Raw genomic sequence first — 23,495 nt, forward strand, 5'->3', positions numbered from 1 at the left:
ATCCTTGTCTTCCTACTTAGTAATTATAAATAGTACTTAATTACTGAGTTGAGGTTTTCTCTTTTATCTATGTAAGTTCCCACCTACCTTGTCGGGTAGTTTTAAAATTGAAGTGAGAAAATGCTTATAAAGCATTTTTATGGCACATAATGGTACAGTTAATGTCAGCTATGGCTTTTAATATTATTTTAATTATTATGAGTGCAACCCACTACCATTGTGGGACCAGATCACCACGACCACTTCCTGACTGGTTTCCCCGATTGCAATCTTTTCTTCTCATTGCCCTTCTTTACACTGCAGGTATGAAGGTATCTCAAAAACACAAATATGTGCACATCATTCTCCTGGTCAGTGGCTCCCACAATGTTCAGCATAAATATCAAACCCCTTATCATGATGCCAAGGCCATTCTTTTGTTTTAAGGTTTTATTTATTCATTTCACAGAGAGAGAAAGAGAGCATAAGCAGGAGGAGAGGGAGAAGTAGGCTCCCCACGGAGCAGAGAGCCTGATGTGGGACTCGATCCCACTACCCTGGGATCCTGACCCGAGCTAAAGGCAGATGCTTAACCAACTGAGCGACCCAGGCCCCCATGCCTAGGCTATTCTTGACCTGTTTCCTTACTGTGCCAGCTTTCCTGACTCTCCCTTTAACAAAAAGTTTTTTCAAGCTGGAAGTACTTGAAGCCTAAGAAATACTGAAAAAGATATTAAGGCTAATTCCTAGGATATGCCTACAGATTTTAATTTAGTAAATCCAGAGTGCGGCCCAAGACTGCATTTCTTAAGCTTTTACTTCATTTCCAGTTAGTTAACACACAGAGTAAGCTCAGCTTCAGGTGCACAACACAGAGATTCAAGAGTTCCACACACAAGATTCTGCATTTTAAATGAACTCCATCCCCTCACAACCACCCTCCCACCCCCAGGAGATTCTGCGATAGGGAACATAACTTCAGAAATCTTGGTTTATGTTGTATTAAACTCCAAATGCCTTTATCAGCAATTTTTGCTTAACTGCCTCTTATTTTTTTTTACTCACCTTGGCAGTTACTGTCTTTTGAGGAAGCAGTAAGTTGTTGTTGTTTTTTTTATTATAATTCTATGCAGAAAAAGCAAACCTTCTGATATCAATTTGGTATCTTACACAGGTTTCTATATTGAGAAGATAATTCATTAAGCAAAGTTACTAGATTTCTCAATCCATATTAACACATGGTTACCTTAATGTTTCCATTTCTCATGGGTTTGTTTGTTTAGCATGAACAAAACTTCCCTAAAATCTCCATCCTACCAGGCAAAGCAATACAAGTGAGGTAATTAATATTTACAGATGAAGTGTAGCTCCTTAAATTGAATATGTCTTGTGAAGTATCACCTCCAAAAACAACAGAGAGGAAACACATCGCTCTTTAAGTTTGGCTTATTTTCTTTTTTTTTTTTTTTTAAGATTTATTTATTTATTTATTTATTTATTTATTTATTTATGATAGACATAGAGAGAGAGAGAGAGGCAGAGACACAGGCAGAGGGAGAAGCAGGCTCCACTCAGGAAGCCCGACGTGGGACTCGATCCCAGGACCCCAGGATCATGTCCTGGGCCAAAGGCAGGCGCCAAACCGCTGAGCCACCCAGGGATCCCGTTTGGCTTCTTTTCAACAATATCTGGGGACGAAACAGGACCGTTCCCTCTCCGTATCCAGTGGCTTTGTAGCTTTTATAACAAAGTCATTTCTGTTTACTGAAAGACCCAGCCATTTAGACATAAAACTTAGGAGAACAAATTCTACCTATTGCTATTTTTCCCCTTTACTACAAGAGTGCCCTTGATTTTATTTAAATTTTACTTTTTGATGTGTGTTCATTTGCCATAAATCATAAGTCATAAGTAATTTGATAGCCAGTTTTGTGTACACATGCATGTGTACGTGCATGTGTGTTAGAGGGAGAGAAAATTTGTATGTGGGTGATTTATTTTTTTTAAAATGCTTCCCAGTAAAATCTCTATGGTGTTGCTCTTATTCTCCCCACATTTGACAGATATAAACATGAAGATAAGAATCATGATAGGCTGTTGAATAGTTTATCTGTTTGTAGTTTAGCTTCAAATATATGACTCTAAAATTCAGAATAGATACATCACTTGGTGTAGTTCAGATAATTGATTCATAAGTCAGCTACATCAGGCAGGTTTTGATGGTATCTTTATAAATAGGCTGGAGCTTTCAAATGCCTGATGGTATCTCTCATGCTGACATGAAAGGCATTTAGAGGTTGGAATATGCTACCAGTACAACTTGTATTCTAGATGCAGTTCATGAGGCCTATTAACTTCCTAACGTACAAGGAACAAAATATCACTGAAATGTAATAAATTTAATGGTGATACAAGAAATGCTTTTATAACTGTGCTTTAAAGGAGCAATGTGAGATAATGACTTTTATATTAGATATTTAGAAGTAAAAACACAAGCAGTTTTAATGTTTAAAACGAAAACAAAAGTAATAACAAAATAAGAGGCTTAAAAAGTCTAGAGACAGAGCCACTGACGCATACTGCCAACATGGTTTCTCATCCATTTGTGCATTAGATTGAGCCTGCCTTTGCAAAGTGCATACACTCTGTCTTCGTAATTCCAGATGCACGCGCACATCTTTTATCCTAAAATTGGGTAATGGATTAGGAGTTTTCGTGGTGAGATATTTATCAAACAGCTGTAAACATAAACGATTCTGGGCTAGAAGTAGTATATTAAACATTCATTTGGTAATTCTAGGCAGATCCCCTGCACACTGCAAATTTCTTTATATTTTTCACAATTACTGAGGCCAAGCATTCTATTCCACACATTGTACCATCACCTTCCCTCTGACTGCCATCCTATCCTGACTTCTCAGTCAGCTCTCAGATGCACAGAGGATTGTTTCACCAGGCTTGAAATACGTTCTCCAGGTACTATTCCTCCACCATATTCTGTACCTTAGAAATAGGCACCCAGCCCCTATAATCCTCAAAGATATCAATATTCTTTTGAAGGAAATTAATGTGTCACTTCAAAATATGCCACTTTGGCATATTGATTATTCTGAATTCAAAGCACTTAAGAAACAGGTGAGAAAAGGACAGTCAGGCCTTCCTTTTTCTGTCAAAAAGCACCTTAGCAAATGCAATCTAAAAGTCCTCAAAAGGAAACACACTGGGGAGAAACCCTTCCAGGGTCTCAAAGGTGCAAGGTGTTATTTTCAGAAGCAATTCTTGGAGCATAAAGCCTGAAATTATATGAACGTCTGGGAACAGGCCTTCAGGTGCTGGGGGTTCCAGGAGACCTTCTGCTGGAGGATGGAGCTATAGCTGCACCAGGCCCTGCACCCGGAAGAAAGATACCCAGCAGGTGTCCTTCCCCCGCACCCTGCAGTTCACGAAGGGGGACTTGCAGAGCCACATGATCAAGCTGCACCAAGCTGTCTGTCCCATCAGCGCCAAGTGCTTCATGTCCCTAGGGAAGTGCAGCAGCATGCCGCTTTTAAGCACCGTGTGGAGAAGCTGCTTGTGTGCAAGGACTGGGCGCACGGGCCTCGAACAGAAACGGCCTGCAGATGAGAGAGGCCTCTGTCTGTGAATTCTGCAGCCACGCCGCTACCCAGGAGGCCGATCTCAATCTGCACCTGCGCGTTCACATGAGCAGGAGGCCCTTCCAGTGCCAACTCTGCGGCAAGACCTTCCATCCCCAAGCCAACCCGGGCAAGCACAGGTGTGAGTTCAGCGAGCAGCCCTTCCCCTAGAACGGGTCCTCGGCCACCGAGGGAGGGTCCCCCACCTCAGCCAGACCTATGGGAGGACCTTTGAAGCGGTGGAGAAGCTGTAAGCACAGGTCAGAAGGCCAGGGGGATGGGGGGCGGAAGCTCAAGTGCACCGAGTGTCTGTAAGCTTACCTAGCAGGTGGATGCACCTGTGGAAGCACATGGACTTTCAAGAGCAGATGGAGAACTACAGCCCACCACAGCAGAAGCCCTGGGACCTAATCACAGAAGATCAGATGAAGATGATGGTGAGGACACTCCAGCCACATGTAGAGCTGGAGCTGGACTCAGCCAAGGTCACCTTTAAGTGCCTGCCCAGGGCTGCCGGGCCTCGCAGTTCCCGTGGGCCAGAGACAGTGCGGCAGAAGCTTTGCAACCCAGGTGGCCTGCATCCCTCGCTAATCACCACTCCCAACCCTGAGGACTGTGACCCACCACAGCCTGCATGGCCTCAGTCCCCCACTATCCACATGGCTTTGGACCGGGGGAAAAGTGTTGTTGTTCCGTGAATACTTCTCTTGGGATCTTTGCATCTTTGCTCAAAAGATCTCAAATATTGCATACCTAACCCTCATTTAAAATAGCCACAGGTCTTCCTCCCACTGCCACTCCTGCAGCATGCCTGTCCTTTTCAGCTGACTGATTTTCCTCTGTAGTCTTTATGCATTCACGATTGTCCAGAATCCTAATTTCCATATTTTCCATATTTTGTTTATCAATAAACAAAATATGGAAACATCACCCACTAAAATATGAACTTTATTTATGTGTGGAGTTTTATATATTTTGTTTGTTGCTCTATCTCCAAAGCTTAGAACAAGGCCTAGCCCATAACAGACTCTCGGTCAACATTATTTGTGTTTAAAGTGAGTGTATGTGTAGGTTTCACAGGTACTAGGACCTAACAGATTCACTACTTCCTTAGAAAACTACCTCTACATAAAGGTCATTAGCTGCACTAGGTGGAAGACAGTGAGTTACACAAGCAACTGCAAATTTTAGATGAGGAACAGATTACATGTATGGTTCTCTCACATAGTAATCATATTCGAGATGTAGAATTGTGTCTCCTTGCACTACCAGGATAGGGATTATTGTTTCTGTGGATTTCTGAGTTTATAGTCCAGGAATATGTATTATTTACTATTATTACTATTATTTTAATTATATTCTTATATATATCTATAATATGAATATTATGTGTTTTAATACATTCACTTATTTTTCCTTCTTCATGTTCTTAAAAATCTTCTCTTGTTTTATATGAACGCCATTTACCCAATTTTCTGCAATGTCAATTTGACTCTTCATTGCCAAAAATGTAGATTTTAAAGTCTGCTCTAAACTTTGTATTCTGATTTTCATTTAAAAAATTATTTTCAGATATACACTTCCCCCTTTCCAATTAATATTGCTATGCTTTTGTCTTAAGAAACATTTTTAAAAATCCATATTTTTAATGTGCATGTATGGCAGGGGGATTGACCTATTTGTTTTATGTCTCTTGATCTCTATAAAAAGAAAATGCGATATGGTCTGGATTGCCAATATATGGTGGACCTGTCTAATCCTTATCTTTATCACTCTCTCAGTGGTTATTCTGGAAAGGGAATGGTGTAGCTCTCTCATATCTCAACTCCAGAAGTCTAGCTACTCAGCCCATCTCAGCATAATTTCTATGCATAATCAAGATAGATTTAATTGGCTGTGGAAGTGGTTCCCAAACTTGCCATTCTCATATTACAGGGAAGAAATGATATGTAGTGAGTAACACGATACAAATTGTTTTGTTTTATTTTTCCTTTTAAACAAATACTACACATGAATCATAGTAAGTAAAATCTCTGAGCCCCTGCCCTAACATTTCCAACAACCAAATCTCTACCTCCTCTGTGTTTGCTATTACCTATAAGCACTGTACCGGCTATGAAACAGTTTGCCACTGCCACTTTTCTTATTCTTCTATGAATGTTTAAAGAAAGCGAAGGTGTTGGCAGTGGGTCCTGAGTGATAGAAGTTAAGGGATGTGGCTATTTCAGAAAACCTTGCTCATGAGAGGGAAAGAAAGATGGCCAGTTTTCTGGCTGTGCAAAGCTGTGTACAGGCTTTCTTAAGAAAAGGGCAATATGTTGTAGCTATTGGTACCAGGCAAACTATGCATTTTCAGTCCAGAAGGTAGCACAAACATAAACTATGATTTAACCACTCATTTCAATTCTCAATTCCCTTAGTGAAGTAGAGTTTCTGCTAACTGATTTCCGTTATATGAAATTTCAATGCTATTATAAAGTATCATTATTCAAATTAAAATTAGAATTTTAATAGAAAATTGAGAAGTGGCAGATTCAGTCAACCCAACTAGTCAATGTCTCAGTGAAACCCTCATGATTAAAAAATATATGCTAATGTGTTCAAATTAAATTTTTTCTAGATATCACTCGTGGTTCTCTAAAGGTAAAATAAAATTACTAAAGCTACGTGGTTTTATATTTTCCTTATAGAAGAAATTTGTTTTTTAAAAGATATTTAGTAAAAGAACATCATTAATCAAAGTTCTGTGGTTATCTTCCATCATTTTCCATCAACAGTATTTGGTGAGTGTCCTCTACTAGGTAACTGACACAGCAGCAGGTGTTAAAGAAAAAGAAGTAATACAAGCATTTGCTGCTCTATTCCTGATTTTTAGAATACTGAGTGTCACAAACTAACATATTTATTTTAACAAGAGAAAATATACTAGGAGAAAAAATATTTTTCCAAAATATTTATTTCACTTTACATATAGTGTCAAAGTTACATGTTATTCACTATTATAAAATAAGATACTCAAAGAGCATATATTTTGTTTTTGTACAAAATTCTCTTTTTGTGAACTTTTCTTTTTGATTTAATTTTCAAATACTTTATAGAGGTCCACCAATTCTTCTTTGAATTGTGATGTTTGCTGAGAAGAATAGGAATATTACCTCACAGTATTTCAGTTATATTTCTGTTTCTTCTGAACTGTTTAATGTCATTTTTATCTCATGCCCACTTATTTTAACTATAATGCTAAATTGACAAGCAGCTACTCATTTTTTGTAGCTACAAACCAATTGTTCTAATACTTACATGTATCCTATCATTCCCCATTTTATAATTGCACTATTTTTTTCTCTTCTAAAGGGATCCATCCTGGAATCTGTCCCCAATTTTACAATTTTGAATGTAACTTTTATCACATATATTAGTCCTCCATTTTTCTATTATTTTGCTATTTCTATTATTTCCCTGCTTTTAGTTCACTTGATATTTTGTATTCCTTCTGACTGAATGGGTTATTATCAGATTAAATAGTAACACACACACACATATACATAGTTATATATTGATATGTATAGCAATATATCTATAGGCACAGATTCACAAACACACATTGTGTTAGTCTTACTCTACAAATATGTTAAACTTTAAAAAGATGTTATTAAAAATAATAAATAATTTAGAATGATCAAATCCCATAATTTTTAAACTCCTTCTTAGCAGGTTTTGCTCAAAACCTCTCTTATTGTGAGGAATGTTGTATAAGTAAAATATGGACTTCTTTTAGTCTAGGCCTTAAAACTTTCTGATGAAAGTCAACCAACTGGTTATTTTTAAAATAATTGTCATTTGAATAACTTACACATTCTACTTCCACCTCAACCCAAGAATTTTAACCCACAGATGTGTTTGTCTATAGAACTATTCCCAAATTATGCAAAACTGGTTAATTTATTACCTTGAAAGTAAATTTATATCTGGAAAAATACCAGTCTAATATGTGTTTGAATGTTTCCAAGTGTCTAGTTATTAAGTAGTCATCTTCAGTCCTATAAAATGGTCTGGATACTACAGTGGTAACTCATGGTCATGCTTCCATAAATGGCAAGTAATTTCATCTTTTACTCGTTTTTGGTGTTCTGGTTTTTATTTTTTGTTTTTGTTTCTTTCTTAATTCTTTTTGTCTTAGTGGTTCCAGGATTACTAAATGTTGGTGAAATTCCACATTGCAACTAGTACTTCATCGTCTGCTAATTCCCTCCTTAGAGGAACTTACATTTATTTCCATTATTAAAAGTAAACTTAAATTGTATTTCTATCCAAAAGAAAGAAAAACAATTTGTTTGGTAGTTTATACATTTGAAAATTATGACGACTTTCTTTGCTTTGAAATAATATATTGTCATTATAAAGTATATTTCCAATTTATAGTGTGTCTTTTTTTTTTTCCTTGGGAATTTAAAATACTTTAAATAATTTGGGCTTTGCCTGATTCCCCCAGAATTGTAGAGTATGACTGATAACTGCCTTTAGAATCCCTAATAGCTAAATTACAATTATTATGCAAAGTCCTACAATAGACAGTTATATGGATTATTAAATGACTTTGCCTTTTTTGCAAACTATAATCATTTTCCTTTATTAGCTGAAGGATTTCATAATTTAAGGAAGATGAGAAACCTATAAGTCACGCTTTCAAATAAGGAACATGGATATTGCAAACATTAAATTCCCCCATAAAAATGTTAAGGCATCATTAAACTAGGTTCAGATTAATACAATTCAGTCAACTCTAGATAGATATCTCCCATAATAAGCTGAAACAATACCTAGTGATCTAAGATGTAAAATATTTTACTACAGCCAATTTATAAACCTATAAAACATACAGGTATCATTCAACCTCTTTATTAATAGTGCATACCTTGTATTAAATCAAAGCCATTTTAAAGGCCCCTCCCTTTTGGCATTCCCTTCCTGGGCTGTTGCCCCTCATTCTGTGTTATCTCATTGAAGCTCATCCAAAGTGAATGACAGCATCTTTTTTTACTAGAAGCAGCATAGGCAATTCCCAGCCTAGTGATACAGCTTAACTCTCTCAGAGATTTATAGACACACTTGCTATCTTCCACCTACAACATTCTATGGTCTAATGTTGATGTATTTGTTTCTCTGTAAGCAGATGTAGTTTTCTCACTTTGGAAAACTGTAATTTATTATTTTTTAGGTTTTTGCAAGTTTTTTTTACATGTGAATTATAGTCACAAGAATTATAGTCACAAGAAAACAAGTGAATTATAGTCACAAGAAAATTATAGTTGGGACAACTTCAGGTCTGGACTATTTTGAAGCTAGTTGGAAGAATCCTTTTTTTCACCATTTTTCCCCAGTAAGAAAGCCAAATATTTTGTATTGTCTGAATTGCCAAAAGTTTTAATAAATTATCTACTCTAATTATCTATTATCACATAACAACCCCAAGACAATGGTTTAACAACACCCAAACAGCAACAATGGTAATTATCCTCACAAATCTGCAACTGGGGCAAGATTCTCTGGGCTAACTCATCTCTGCTCTATTCAGCATCAGCTAGTCCAAGGTTAGAAACTAGAATCACCTGAAGATTTGCTGACATATTGGGTCTCTAGTCAGGTGCTTTCAGGGAAGCCAGATTCATACATGTTGACTCATGGCTCCCAAAACTGATTCCCAGGGACATTTGAGAACAGATAACATAGGAACAGATGGGAGCTCTAGCACCTTTCCCAACCTGGTCTCCTAAGTCCTATCTATTACTTCCACCTTATTCCGTTTTTTAAAAGAGAGTCAATAAGGGCGATTCACAATCATGGAGAGGGGAATTAGATTTCACCTTTTGATAGAAGAAGTGTCAAAAATGTGTGAACATGTTTTAAAACTGTCACATCATAAAAGAGGAAATTAATCCAGTAGTTTTAAATATCACTCTGGAAATAATCAGGTGTGCATTTCTAAAGTTGCTTCACAGACACTGCACTTAAAATGTAAATTTTTTTAATGTAAAACTGCTTTTTTCCAGGTTGAGGTAAATTGAAAAACAAAATTGCAATATGATGGGTTAATATACATATATATTGTAAAATTATTACCACAATCAAACTGCAATCAATTAACACATTTATCACCTCACATAGTTATCTTTTGTGTTTGTCTGTACAAGAATGTTTGTTTGCATTGCCATGTTCCACTGATTCCTTATAATGAGATGCATTATCCCAAATCATCCTGACAAAAAAAAAATCAAGGTACAATAAATAAAATTTAAAAATATATATGAACATTAGTATCCTTAACAGGAATTTTGAACTCTGAAACATCACAGACACATATGCTTGGATTAAGCTATTAAAAAATTTTCCTACCATTTTGACATTAAGAGTTCTTGCGTATAACATGAATCAATATGTTGTTTTTCATACAAAATCATCCCAAAAGAATCTTTCTTAAAGTAGGAAAATAATTCTAAAGAATGAAGACTAAATCTCTAAAACTGAGATTATCCAAGAGGATGAGGAAAAAAAATTAAGGTATAATGATTAAACTGGTATGTATTTACATATAAACATATACATATAATGTCATTGAATATTGAGACTATAAAAGATTAATAAAATCCTTGTAAATAGTTTTTTATTATTTTATAATCATTGTAAATAGTTGACTAAAAATATTATATCACTGAATTTTCTAACATAACATCACACAATAAGAGTTTATTTCCCATTTACATAGCAATCTAACCTGAATGTCCCTAGTTGACAGAAAGCTTTCCTAAGCTTGTGATATTAGTCCCAGTCATAAGAGGACTGGGCCTTATTACATGGAGGCTACCATGAACTTCATTAGCAAATTATCCCATTTGCCAGAGCTTCAAGATGTATACTTGGTGATCTACCCTTTGTATGTTAGGAAAGGTGGCACATGGTACAGATTTCTAGGAAGCAATCAGTGGTTTTGCCAGTTGGTCAGAGACCAGTATAAAGTAAAACTGGAAGACAGTGACAAGGAAGACTAGAGAAAAAAAATGTATGAATGGATCTCTTAGAGAGGGCATAAAATATACATATCTTTGTGTATCATGTCACTGCCCATCAGAGTGCATCCACCAAGGAAAAGTCACTATACAACCAGATGGACAGGATGATCTGTCCTGCAGATATCAACTTGCCCCTTTTCTTGGCCATCTTTGTGCTTACAAAATGGATCCAGGATAACAGTGGTCACAGTGGCATGGATGGAAGCAATGCATGAGCTTATATGGACTCTGTCTCCATCTAGCTGATTAAGTATGTCACTTCCAATCAGCCAGCCAGGATTAGGAAAGGAGCCTCTGCCCCAGATATAGCAGCACTTCTTTGGGGGCTGCGTGGGTGGATAACAGGAAACAAGTTAAATGCTGGCATCCAGATTCTGCTCTTCCAGGATTCTATCACTGGGCTGATAGTGAGAAGCACAGTTTCATGGCAACATCCCTTCTGCCAATCCTGACCTATACAGCACAGTCACAGTTAAGCTTCTCAAAGTTGTCTATGCCTCCTCACCTCCTCAGCAGAGGAAATTCCTCTGAATAGTTCCAAGCAACACAGTCAGACAGTGGGTTTTTGGGCCAACCTGCCACATCAGTTCTAACTCCCCTATCTTTATGACTGTTCTGAGCTCCTTTATATTCTATCATACAGTGTGTTATTATTTCCACTACTTTTACTGTAGTGTATCAAGGCCAGGCTTCCAGGGAACAGCAAAGCTACATGGATGAGCTCTAGGTGTGGCTCCTATAATGTGGAATCATGACTCATGGTGAGGAACACCATGTCAACGAATTCTCCCTTTTTCAGGCTCATGATCTGTGTCACCTGTCCCCCCATTTGCCTACCACCCTCCACTCAAGCTCTTCTTCCACCTTGGCCCCCAGGTTCTTGCCAATACATGTTAACCAGCACCTGTAGCATTGCTTGTACTCTCAGTTTAACTTCCTGGAGACTTAAACTTAGTTATCAGTGATTTGGCTGAGGTTAGGTCTAGACCGTGACTTGAAATGCAATGAGGTCAGCAGCAGTGGTACTTAGGTCCAGAGGGTAAACAGCTGATTTTTGAAGGAAATTGTCCTCAAAGAAATCTGGGAAGGCCCCAAATGTTTGTCTAATACAATATTTCTTTAAGGACAATAAGGTCTTCGAGGTTATATATACTTAGCAACCAGCTTTTACTTTTTCTTTTTCTTTCCCTGGGATGTATGGATCTCTCTATGCACTAAAAACAACTGATCTTTTTTGTATAAAGAGCCATGTAAGTGAAATTGTGAGGATTACCCTTCTTAGCAAAGACTACAAGCAGAGGCAGAATTTTTCATCATCAGACCAAATAAAAAACGGCACTTATAGGCAAGGAACTTAACTTCTTATGACCTAAATTATAAGTAAAATAAGTAGTATGAGTAATAAATAATACCAAGATGTAAGCAAGAACTCACTGAATTACTGGAAAGGCACTTTCAAAATTAAATTCATGCATTTCTACTAAATTGTGAACTTTCACAAATTTATAAATTCAGCACTATATTAACTATGTGAAATATAACTACATATTTCATTCAAAAGAAATAAATAAAATAAAGGTCACTTGAGGTCTATGGGATGGTAGCTTAATAAAATTATTAAGCAGAGTTTATTCAGCAAGGGTAACTTCATAGCAATGCATCAATAAATTATAGTGAGTGCTATTCCATGTAATAAAGAAAAAGGTTTAATATATAGTTTTGGTTGTTTGTATCTTGTCACAATACAAGATACAAAGATACAAACAACCAAAAAGGAAAACTATATATTTGAAAACACAGCTGTGGCTTATATTCAGTCATTTCATATCTCTAAAAGAATTATTTTTAATTGCATACAAAGGGTAAATTTAATATCATGTAAATATCCGAAACTGTCTAATATAATAAATCCCCTAGGATTACATGTCTGCTAAACAGATTTCCGTCTCTTTCCAAAAACATTATTGATCAATTTAGCCATTGATTTAGATCCACTGGGTCTTCTCTTTTCTTTGAGTTTGAAGTTTGTCAGGATGTCCTTGATAATTCTGATAAACATCATTTCCACTTCCAGAGATTGCTCTGCTGCAGACAATTCACAGAACTGGCATCGGTTATCCAATGCCAGTTTTTGCCCTTCTTCCCAGCCAACCTCTCGTATGTGACAGAGATCTTGCTTGTTACCAACCAAAATCACTGCTGATTCCACAGCTCTGAAATACAGAACATAACTCTGGAATGATTATTTTACATCTCTTTTTTTTTTCTAATTAAGTAGGTTTATATCAAAATGAATTATGACCTCCCCCCAAAAAAATACTGTGCATGTATGTGTTCCTTATAGTCATATGTATGTGCATGACACATCACCATTTACTTACAAAAACTATTTTATATAGAATGTAATGTGTGACACTGTAGCAGCAAGAATCTTAAAGCAGAGGATCTGCATTAATATAAACCTATTTTTGAATTCTGGCTCTGTTTACTAATAAGGCATGATTGTTACTTTTCCCACTTTCAATTTTCCTCTATGTAAAACAATAATAAAATAGCAGTCATTACATAGAATTCTTATAGAGATTAAACTAAACGATATATATATAAAAATATCTAGTACAGTGACAGGCAACAAAAGATGCTTACCAAGTATTATTTTTCATTTCCTTACCAGTTGAAAGAGAAGGACTAACTAATGTCTCTTTACTGAACAGTAACTGTACTTGAACAATTTAGATATAATTTTCCCAAGGAAAATATTACTCAATACTTAACTACTGTTTGTTCTTTGTTAATATCCATTATACTATACTCTAGAGAAAAATGTTATGATCTCATGACCTTGTACAATTTTTCTATGTATTTAAGAAATATGCTTCTTTGTTAAGATAATTTCTTCAGCAAATATCAATATATTCTCCTTGGTTATAGTGGCACATTTCTAAAACAGAGTTTCATTTGAAGGCTGTCGTAAGACAACTAGTCCTCAAATGCCACGGAACTCTGCCAAGTTATCTACTTTAGAGGAAAAATGGATAAATGCAGTCTTCAACTCAATCTGAAGAGATGTTGTCTTTAGATTCTGCCCAAAGTTGTTTTCATTTCCAAGATGGTGTGAGTGGTGAGGGAAAAAAAGCACTGTATGTGTTAGACTTTGAGGGTATTAATATCTTTTTCTATATAGTTTATAAAATTATTATTAATGGGGAAGATGAAGTGAACTATTTTGAAGTATGAGTCACAGATATCAGATGCAACTTTATAAAACAGGCATATATTTTTGCTACCCGAGTCTATCTACAGATTGAGAACTGGAAATGCTCTAAAAATTATGTAGTATTTCAAGAAAATTGCCTGAAAAATGTCAAGTATGGGTGTTTTTATTTTTATGTTTTTCAATATTCGTAAGGGATTCTTTTGATTTGGAGGAATAGCAAAGGAATTTTATTACTATCTCTTACCTAAGTCATGCTGCTTAAATATGAAGCCATTTAATGCTTAAAACAATTTATTTCAGAAAAAACAAAACAAAAAACAAAACCTGTAATATTAGAGGAAATCAGAGCTGTGAGGTACCTTAGCAAAATCACATCCTTTTCTTCTACCATGTTTCCAGTAGTTTTATAATCAGAAAAATTAGGTCTAGAGATTAAAGTGGTTTACCTAAAGTCAATCAGATATAAACAAGAATTTACATCAATTGACTCCAGGGAAATACCCTTTATTAATTATCATCTCATAGTTTCTTGATAATTAATATTTAAAATAGATATAAAAACACATACAAATTTTCAGTACTAGCATTGTGTTTGTGCTTCCCATATTAGAATGTTATTTCAGACTCTAAGGGCAACTCTGATCAAGAGCACAAAGAATCCTTTATATCAGTATGTTGAATAAAAATACATATTTTAAATCCGAAAGGCTAAAGTAAAAAATAAGAAAATTAAGTGGGAAATTGATAGGGTTAAACTTATATCTGCTAATGCAAGAATGGTTTGAGGCACAGTCATGTCTTCCTTCATAGTTACTTGTGTCAAAACCATTAACAACGGGAAATCATTGATCAGCTCCTTATTTTTGGAGGTGAAACAGAGAAAAATGTATTCTCATACTCAGAATTTGTAATGACTTGATTATTCAGTCTATTTTGCTTTGATAGATTGAACAACCCAATGACTAGGAATTGGATGCCAACTGTAATAAATTTGGATTTATTTAGTATCCTTAACATTTTTGTGGGAATGAAAAGGAAAGGTTGGAAAGTGAACTGTCTTGTGTACAGAGGACCATTATTTTGCAAGTGAGTGTCATGTTAACAATAGAAGCTGTCTTGTAAAATAGCCATTTACTCAGAGCAAGTAACTGTTTATGTCAGCCAGGATATAAAGTATTCTCATCTTATTCCTTTTACTACATGTGTAACTCCTGTGGAATGGAAGGTGAATTGTTCAGGGCTGTTAAATTTTGTAATTGGAAGGCTGTATTAAACTCTTCCTAATGATGCTTATAGCTATATGATGATTTACTAAAAAGAACGGAGAGAGGAATGAAGAATATCTTACCTTTTACAATGACTAGTTTGAGGCTCTCGAATTCTGTAGATCAGTGCTTTTGCAAAAGCAAATGAGGACCTGTCACTGATGTCATACACAATAACAAACCCATCTGCCCAATGCAGCTCACTTGTGAGGGAAAATTTTGCTTTCTGTGGCTGAAAATGAATCAAGCAAATTGAAATTGGTGGACTATTCCACGTGTATTTTATACTTTAGACAATTAATTAATGGAAACCCATTTCACCTAAAAGGAACTTCTTAAAAAGATGTATTTGTTTGTTTGTTTGTTTGTTTGTTTGTTTGTTTATGAGAGACACAGAGAGAGAGGCAGAGACATAGGCAGTGGGAGAAGCAGGCTCCATGCAGGGAGCCCGATGCGGGACTTGATCCCAGGTACTGGGGATCATGACTTGAGCCAAAGGCAGATGCTCAACCGCTGAGTCACCCAGGGGTCACTAAAAGACATTTTATTTATTTATTTTTTTTTTTTTTAATTTTTATTTATTTATGATAGTCACATAGAGAGAGAGAGAGGCAGAGACATAGGCAGAGGGAGAAGCAGGCTCCATGCACCGGGAGCCCGACGTGGGATTCGATCCCGGGTCTCCAGGATCGCGCCCTGGGCCAAAGGCAGGCGCTAAACCGCTGCGCCACCCAGGGATCCCTAAAAGACATTTTAATAAGCTGAAGACTGATATTTTCTCAAAGGTAGTTTCCTTGGTTCTCTCTTCCTTGTCACTCTTTCTTTAATTAAAAGTGATTAAATTTTTAAAATACAGAGGAAGTATAATAAATTTTTATCTATCTCACTTTTCACTAAAAAAATTAAAAAATAATAATTTATTTTAACTTATTTGTCTTTGAATAGACAAAGGAATTTGTACTAAAAATCTACCTTACTCATGGTTTATTGACAGTGGATGGTTACAAATGCAACTTGATAAAAATATAAACTGAACTGAGAAGCCATTAAACTATTAACTTCTAATAGCTATATACCGCGACCTCCTAGAAATATAAATGCGCCTAATATTGCTATTTCAAAGATATTTGTACTATAACATTTTTCAAAACTCTATGGAGAAGCTAGATAATGGAATTTATAATATTAAAAATAATCTTAAAATTTAATTTTAAATTTTAATTAGAATTGGAGATAAATTTCGGTTTTAAGACTGGCAACTTTATTTACATTTACTCTTACCCAATCTTCTTCAAATCATGACTGAAAAAATAAAATTATATCTGTTTTACTTACTTGAGAACAGGGGTCATATATTTCTAGATTCAGTTGCTTCCCTTCCAAATACAAATGCTTACTATAGATAGATTCTGCAAAATAAATAAATAAATAAATAATAAAAATTTAAAAATGGATATATTCATTGTCAATATGGAAATACTCCAGAATTTCTTAAAAAATTAGCATATATTTGGATGACAGTCTCGCAAATTCAACTAGTCATCTTCTAGTAGAATAATACAGTGGCTTTTAAAAATTATTAGTGGTTAAATACATGTATTTGTTATATTTGCTCATATGTTTCTTACAAATAAACTTTATCACCATATCTATTCAACTACATGCTTTTGTGCTTATATACATATCTTCTGTCCTATAACTATGGATAAGGTATCTATGTTTCTTTCTAAGGCCAATCTATTCATTATGAACTGGTTGCCCTTTACTACTGATGTACTTAAAGACATTACCCCATCAATTCTACCTCTCTCTTCTGAATCATACGTTGCTCCTCTTCACTATATCATTACTAACAGCTGAATTTCTCCAAACTTAACAATCCTTTAGATCCCCCCCAACCTCTACAGAAATTGCCCTATTTCTCTGCTGGTCTTTTTGTGAGTATCTATAACCCCTGTGTCCAATTTTTCTCCCCCAAGTTCTTTGAGTTATTCCAATCAAGCTTTAGCTCAAATAACTGTTCTTATCAAGGTTACAATTTTAGATTCACTGACTAATTCTATATCTTGATCTTACTCGCCTCAGTAGCATTACTATAATCAATCACTCCTGCCTCCTTAAAATGTTTCCTTCCCACGGCTTTCAAGGCAACATACTCCCATGCTTTTTTCTTTATTCCTTGTTGCTCTGTATTAATCTTTTTTTATTTTTCCCATCATGTATTCTCACACTTCAAACATAGGTCCAGTTTATGGATCTCTTCTCTATCTATACTCCCTTGTTAATCTCACCCAGAGTTTTATAAAACAATTAGCGTTGATGGACCCAATTTATTTTTTAAATATTTTTTTTAATTTTTATTTATTTATGATAGTCACAGAGAGAGAAAGAGAGGCAGAGACACAGGCAGAGAGAAGCAGGCTCCATGCACCGGGAGCCCGACGTGGGAATCGATCCCGGGTCTCTAGGATCGCGCCCTAGGCCAAAGGCAGGCGCTAAACCGCTGCGCCACCCAGGGATCCCAATGGACCCAATTTATATCTGTAGTCTAGACCCCTTCCTTGAACTTCAGATGCAAACAACTACTGCTATTGTACATCTCCCTTTGGACACCCAATAGATATCTCAACCTGAACATACTTAAAACTGAAATCCCAATTTCCCTGAAAAGACTCTATCTTCCACAATTTCCCATTTCATTAAGTGACATATTGATAACTCAAGTTGATCAGGTTAACAGCTTTTAGTCATCCTTGATCCTGTCTTTCTCTTACCTCCCATATTTATCCTATTAAAAATTCCTTTTTCATTCTCTTTAAAGTATATTTTGAGTTTGTTTCTTATCTTCTCCATTATTAACACATCATTATTTTTGTTTAGATTATTACCAAACTTCCTAATTCAGCTCTCTGCTTTACCCTCTCCTAACTCCCTTTTCGTGCATACTCTATTCTCAACACAGGAGCAAAAGTGAACCTTGTAGCCAAATCCATATCACTTGTCTGATCAAATCTCTCCAGTGGCTCCCCATCTCACTTGAATAAATCAAAGCCTTCAAAATGCCTGAGAATGGCCCTCATTGTCTAGTCCTCCATGACTTCTCTGGCTATTCTTCCTCAAATTATTTGTACTCAAACTACACCATCCTCCATACCATTCCTCACCTCTTCCAGAAATTTCCTGCCTCAGAATTTTGGTAATTATTCCTGCTGTGAGGAATGTAATCCTCCAGATATTTTCGTGGCTCAGTTTTTACCACCAGCATGTGTCTGTTCAACCCTAATTATCCAATTTTAAGTGGTCAAATAGTATAATAGTGCCATTCCCCCATGATGTTTTCTTTTTCTTCATAGCATTTATCATCATGTGATATAACTTATACTTAATTTTTTTAATGGACAGTTCCTTCTGGAATATAAATCTTATGGAGGCCTGGATAATTATTGTTTTCATTCATTTCTATAGCTTTTTTACCTAGAAGAGTACCTGAGACATTGTAGGTACTCAATAAATATTTGTTAAATGAATAAAGGCCTATCTTTCTGTAACTTTTCCTCGGGGTTTAATAAAAGGCCTACTTCTCTCCAAAATGGCACACTGACAAAAAATCATGCCCCATTCAAGCAATGTAGCACATAGTTAAAAACATGTAGCAAGCTTTTTGGGAGCCAACTGCAGAGGGTTGGGGATGAATTTTAAAATCCTTTGAGTTTACATTTAATGAAACTATAACAAGTTTCATTAAGCCTTAAAGTCTATTTTCAGACAGTTCCTTCTAACTTCATAGATTTACCACTGACTGTGAATCATAAAATTTCCTTTTAGACATTTAAAAATATCTACTCAAAACTCAAAAACTGCCCGCAGGGGTCACTAACTCTTAACTTTTTAGAATTTTATTATTTTCCCTTTCTGGTCTTCATTTACAAAATGGAGTCATTTTTTTGCTAGTTTGTTCTCATTCAAGGATGACCTTTTGTTCATTCGGTTGTCTTTTCAAAATTTCTCTCTCTCTCTTCTTTTTTTAATGGATATGTGCCAGCCAGAATTGTGTGCACTTCATTTGTTTATAAAACTACTTCTTATAAAAGACTAAGGGGATTTGTTGTTCTTATTTTTGGGTGTGGTTTTATGTTATGTTTTGTTATTCTGAAACATTTTCTCCTGCCTGGCTCCTACTTTGTTTTATATTGACTTTTCTGGCTGAAGTGTTTGACCTGAGAAATGAAGCAATAAGAATTTCTCTTTCTATGTATTTCTTCTTTCTTTAATCAGTTTCCAAGAACTTACCCTAAAATGTTCACAATGTCATATGGACCGAAATAGTATATTAGAAACATGTAGAAAGCAACACAATGCAATACTTTAAAGTTACTTCCTAAAATTCTCCAATAATGCTACCTCATGAATGGAGGCTAAATATTTTTTTTTTTTTTTTTGTGAAGGGAGTTATTTCTCATCGAAAAACACACTGGCAATGATAACTTCCTATTACTCTAAGTAGAAATTATTGAAAAAAAAAATCATTCCCCTTTCTCCTAATTCTCATATGTTTTTTTAGACATCTATTGTTCTTGTTTAAAAAACAAAGAGCAAAACACTTTTCCCACATGCCTTAAATCAGGCGAGATATTAGTACCATTATATTGATTAATTGCTGAGCCAAAAATATACTCAAAACTCTGCCAAAATTCTTCACTTTTTATTAATGCCCCACTGTGGTATTTCCCATATGTTATGCTAATTCTGATCAAAATAAATTTAGAGCAGAGTTAGTAAAATGATTTTAAGATCATATTAAGGTGCTCTGGCACCTGTTTTAGAATTTCTGTGAAACTTAGTTAAGCAACCTAGATAATTATAATCTTTAATCAGGTAAAATTGTCCCGTTATTTTCACACAGTTTTACAATTAACATAAGCTTTATTTTGTCGTTCTAGTGCTTTTATAATTAATTTGTCCTTATCTTTTAACAGATGTTTATTTAATTTCAGAAATGTTTTATAGTTTACAAAAATATTCATACATGCTTTATAATATTGGCAGGAGGAGAATCTCAGTTTTAATGTTCTAATTTTAGCCTGAAACAAACTGACTTTCTAATCCATCTTACCTAACATCAAGTTGGGTGAATTTTATCATAAAAGAACATTCAAGTACCTATTTTGGCATTTCCAACCAGAATCTGAATAAATAAGTTGCTTAAAAGTGCAACAATAGAAAATTCTATCAAAATGCTTCAGTGATCTTAACTGTAGTTTAATTAAAATGCTGACATTTTAAAGGTGATAAAGTCTCAAGTGGTGACTTACCGAAATTAGAGGCATATTCTCCAATGAATCGTTTGGTAAGAAACCTTACTGTAAGGGCTGCAAAACAAACATGCTGGACTTAGGGTCTCTTCTGTTTTGGGACATAGATAACTTAGCTATGTACATGAAGTTTTATCTTTCAGTTCAAAAATTACCAAGCATTAATGCAGACCTTAAAGCTTTATTAAATTCTAGTCAAAATAATAGTCAGCAAGATTTTCACCGTACAACCATAAAGATTAAAAGACTAGAAAGAAAGTGATCTGTCTATTCAAATCACTATGTAATTAATTCATGAATGCAAACAGGTAAAGCAGCTTGCCTTACTTAACAGAAACAGAGCTCTCATTAGGTTTGAAACTCAAGAACTATATCATCTCTTTATATTCTTTATTGTATTAAATCTGGTTCCAAGGTGCTGTGTGCTAATAATGACAAAGATAAGATCAAGCTTTTACAGTTGTTTGTGAGGATATTGGGACTTCAAAATCCAGGAAACCAGAAAAAGGATCTCTATGGTCAGTTGCAGCTCCTGGGTCTGGCCAGCTGTATGGTTCATGAAGTTCGGGTAGCTCTTTGGTGGCATCCTGGCCACCATCATAATGGAACCAAAAACAAATTCCAGTAAAAGAAAACAAAACCATGGCTTTCAAAATCAGGGCACCAAAAAAAAATAATAATAATTAAAAAAAATCAGGGCACCTGTTGCTCAGTCTCCAGCACCTATAAAGCCATGCCTGTCCTAAGTTTTCTCACTTCAATAATACTGCATTTAAAAAGTAATCCACAAAAAAATTTAAAATTAATAAAATAAAAATAAAAAATAATCCACAGTTGTACATGGATGGCTCAGGCAATTAAGCGTCTGACTTCAGGTCATGATCTTGGGGTCCTGGGATTGAGCCCCGTGTCAGGCTCTACACTCAGTGGAAAGTCTACTTGTCCCCCTCCCTCTCTCCCTTTGCTCCTACCCCTGCTCATGCTCTCTCTCAAATAAAATAAAATAAAATAAATAAAATAAAATAAAATAATAAAATAAAATAAAAATCTTAAAAAAAAAAATACACAGGTCTTCATGAATTCTTCTCTGCCCTTAGTCTCAGAGCAGAAGAATCAGTTCAAGACTATTGTTTTGCCACTAGTGGATGTGAGGGCAGGTGTGGTGGAGTGAGAAGTAGTTGGGACAATGAAGGAGGAATTTACTATTATTCCAAAGAATTTTAAAAAAGCATAAATTAATACTTCAGTTATCTTCCTCAAACTGTTTATAAATTCTATAAATATACAGTTAATTGCATTATTACTCATAAAAATGAAAACTCTTAATGAAAAATAACATTATATACCTATATCTATGAGATCAATATACTTCTCACTCTTTTTGCATTCTGAACCATGCCATAGGAAACAACATAACTCACCAGATTTGCCTGTTCCTTCACCACCCAAGACAGCAAGCTTCACATCATTCATCTTGTCTTTCTGCTCCTGTCTTCTTGAGCTATACTGACTTGAGCCCAGCATGTGCTTTTAAAATACTTTTTAATAATGCTGCTATCATTTCTCTAAGGCCAACTCCGCCCCACACTCTTACCATCCAATAATAACTTTATAAATGTTTTCCTGGAGTCTTTTTAATATATTCCATTAAAAAAAAACACTGCAGTTACTATTTAGACATAAAGTCAATAGTTCTTAAGTCAATAGTTAAGAATTTCACAGAAATTTTGCAGAATTTCTTAACTAAGCTAAGAAAGCTTAGCCCCCAAGCCTCTATTTTTATGTACACAGACTCTACTTTTTCCTAGGACCTAGAAAAGTGATTTCTCTTAGAAAGTTTTTAGTGAATGAATATACATTCCTATAAACCTTCTTAGATTGGATCAGTTTTGATTTTTCTCCTAATACCTGAGCCTACATCTTCTTGGGCTTCTCCTGTGAAAGACAAAGGGAATAAGTAAACTTGGTCATGTATAGAAATGAGAGAAGGAGGAGGATGGCTTTTCATATGTATTACTTTAGGGTTGACAGCAGGGCACATAAATACCCAGCCCATGTTTCCAAGTCTTGTGAGGCTCTCAATGAGATATATGGATGGACACTACAGGGTTTTACCCTTCCAATGTCTTTCTTAAAAAGCAATCTCTCTGTCTCTCTCTCTAAAATTTTATGCCAATAGAAAACAGTAAGGTTTCTGAGAAAAAAAATAAAGCAAGCAGCTTTATGTTGCTTAAAGAACAATAAACAAAAATCTATCATGTTCCCTTCTATAGTACTTTATAATTAGGAAAAAAATCAAAAAAGGAATGATATCTGGAAGGGGTATTGTGATATAATTCATTCCTGCTATGACATAAAGATGTAAATTTAATATGCAAAATGATGAGTCTTTCATATTTCTTTTAACCATTTTCCCCTACTACAAATCGCCACATTAATTTTTTCCCTTTCTCTCTCCCCATTTGTCAAAGCCTATATTGGAAGGTTGAGAAAAGAGTACAACAACAAATACAAGAATTCAACTTTGTGTACTAAATTTTGACGCCCAGGTTAAGGGAATTTCATTTCTAAGCTGGGTTGATCACAGGTATAATATGCTTTTTAAAAATGCATGTATTTAAAAAAAATAAAAAATAAAAAATAAAAAAATAAAAATGCATGTATTTAACCAACATTGAGTAACTGCCACTTTTTATTGAAGCTGTGTTGAGTTTATACAAGATCAACAATTAAATAAAGAATTCTTCTGCATTAATAAGTCTATAGTCTACTAAAATGAAAATTGAAACAATTAGAATGACAATAAACATGACATATCTAAAATAGGGCTCTAACCAAAGGCTGGGGAAAGCAAAGCAGTGAATGGAAAGGTCTTCAAAAAGTAGGTAAAGCTTATAACATGAGCAGAACCCTACAGAGGAAAGAAAGAGTGATTGGGGGTTAGGGAAATGTGTCTATTCCAAAAAAAAAAGGGGGGGGGATCCCTGGGTGGCGCAGCGGTTTGGCGCCTGCCTTTGGCC

The 23,495-nt window shown here is 35.2% G+C and overlaps 1 protein-coding gene and 1 pseudogene across 1 annotated transcript; one reads left to right on the top strand and one right to left on the bottom strand.

Annotated features, from left to right (window-relative positions):
- Positions 1-3,063: 3,063 nt before the first annotated feature.
- LOC119877660 lies at positions 3,064-3,785 on the top strand (annotated as a pseudogene).
- Positions 3,786-6,601: 2,816 nt separating this feature from the next.
- Positions 6,602-22,129, bottom strand: RERGL (RERG like). The gene is made up of 5 exons (XM_038576946.1): positions 21,897-22,129; positions 20,476-20,532; positions 16,499-16,572; positions 15,247-15,395; positions 6,602-12,894 (listed from the first exon to the last, which is right to left on the bottom strand). Exons 1-5 carry the CDS (start codon positions 21,997-21,999, stop codon positions 12,612-12,614), a joined length of 666 nt encoding a protein of 221 aa, XP_038432874.1. The 5' UTR covers positions 22,000-22,129; the 3' UTR covers positions 6,602-12,611.
- Positions 22,130-23,495: the final 1,366 nt, after the last annotated feature.

Source organism: Canis lupus, chromosome 27 (genome assembly GCF_011100685.1).
Source record: "Canis lupus familiaris isolate Mischka breed German Shepherd chromosome 27, alternate assembly UU_Cfam_GSD_1.0, whole genome shotgun sequence".
NCBI lineage: Eukaryota > Metazoa > Chordata > Mammalia > Carnivora > Canidae > Canis > Canis lupus.

Coding starts and splice junctions, on each gene's coding strand:
- RERGL (XM_038576946.1), bottom strand. CDS start 21,999: ATGCTGGGCTCAAGTCAGTATAGCTCAAGAAGACAGGAGCAGAAAGAC. Junction 16,573..20,475: donor AGAATATGCCTCTAATTTCG/GTAAGTCACCAC, acceptor TTTATTTTGCAG/AATCTATCTATAGTAAGCAT. Junction 12,895..15,246: donor CAAACTAGTCATTGTAAAAG/GTAAGATATTCT, acceptor TCTGTATTTCAG/AGCTGTGGAATCAGCAGTGA.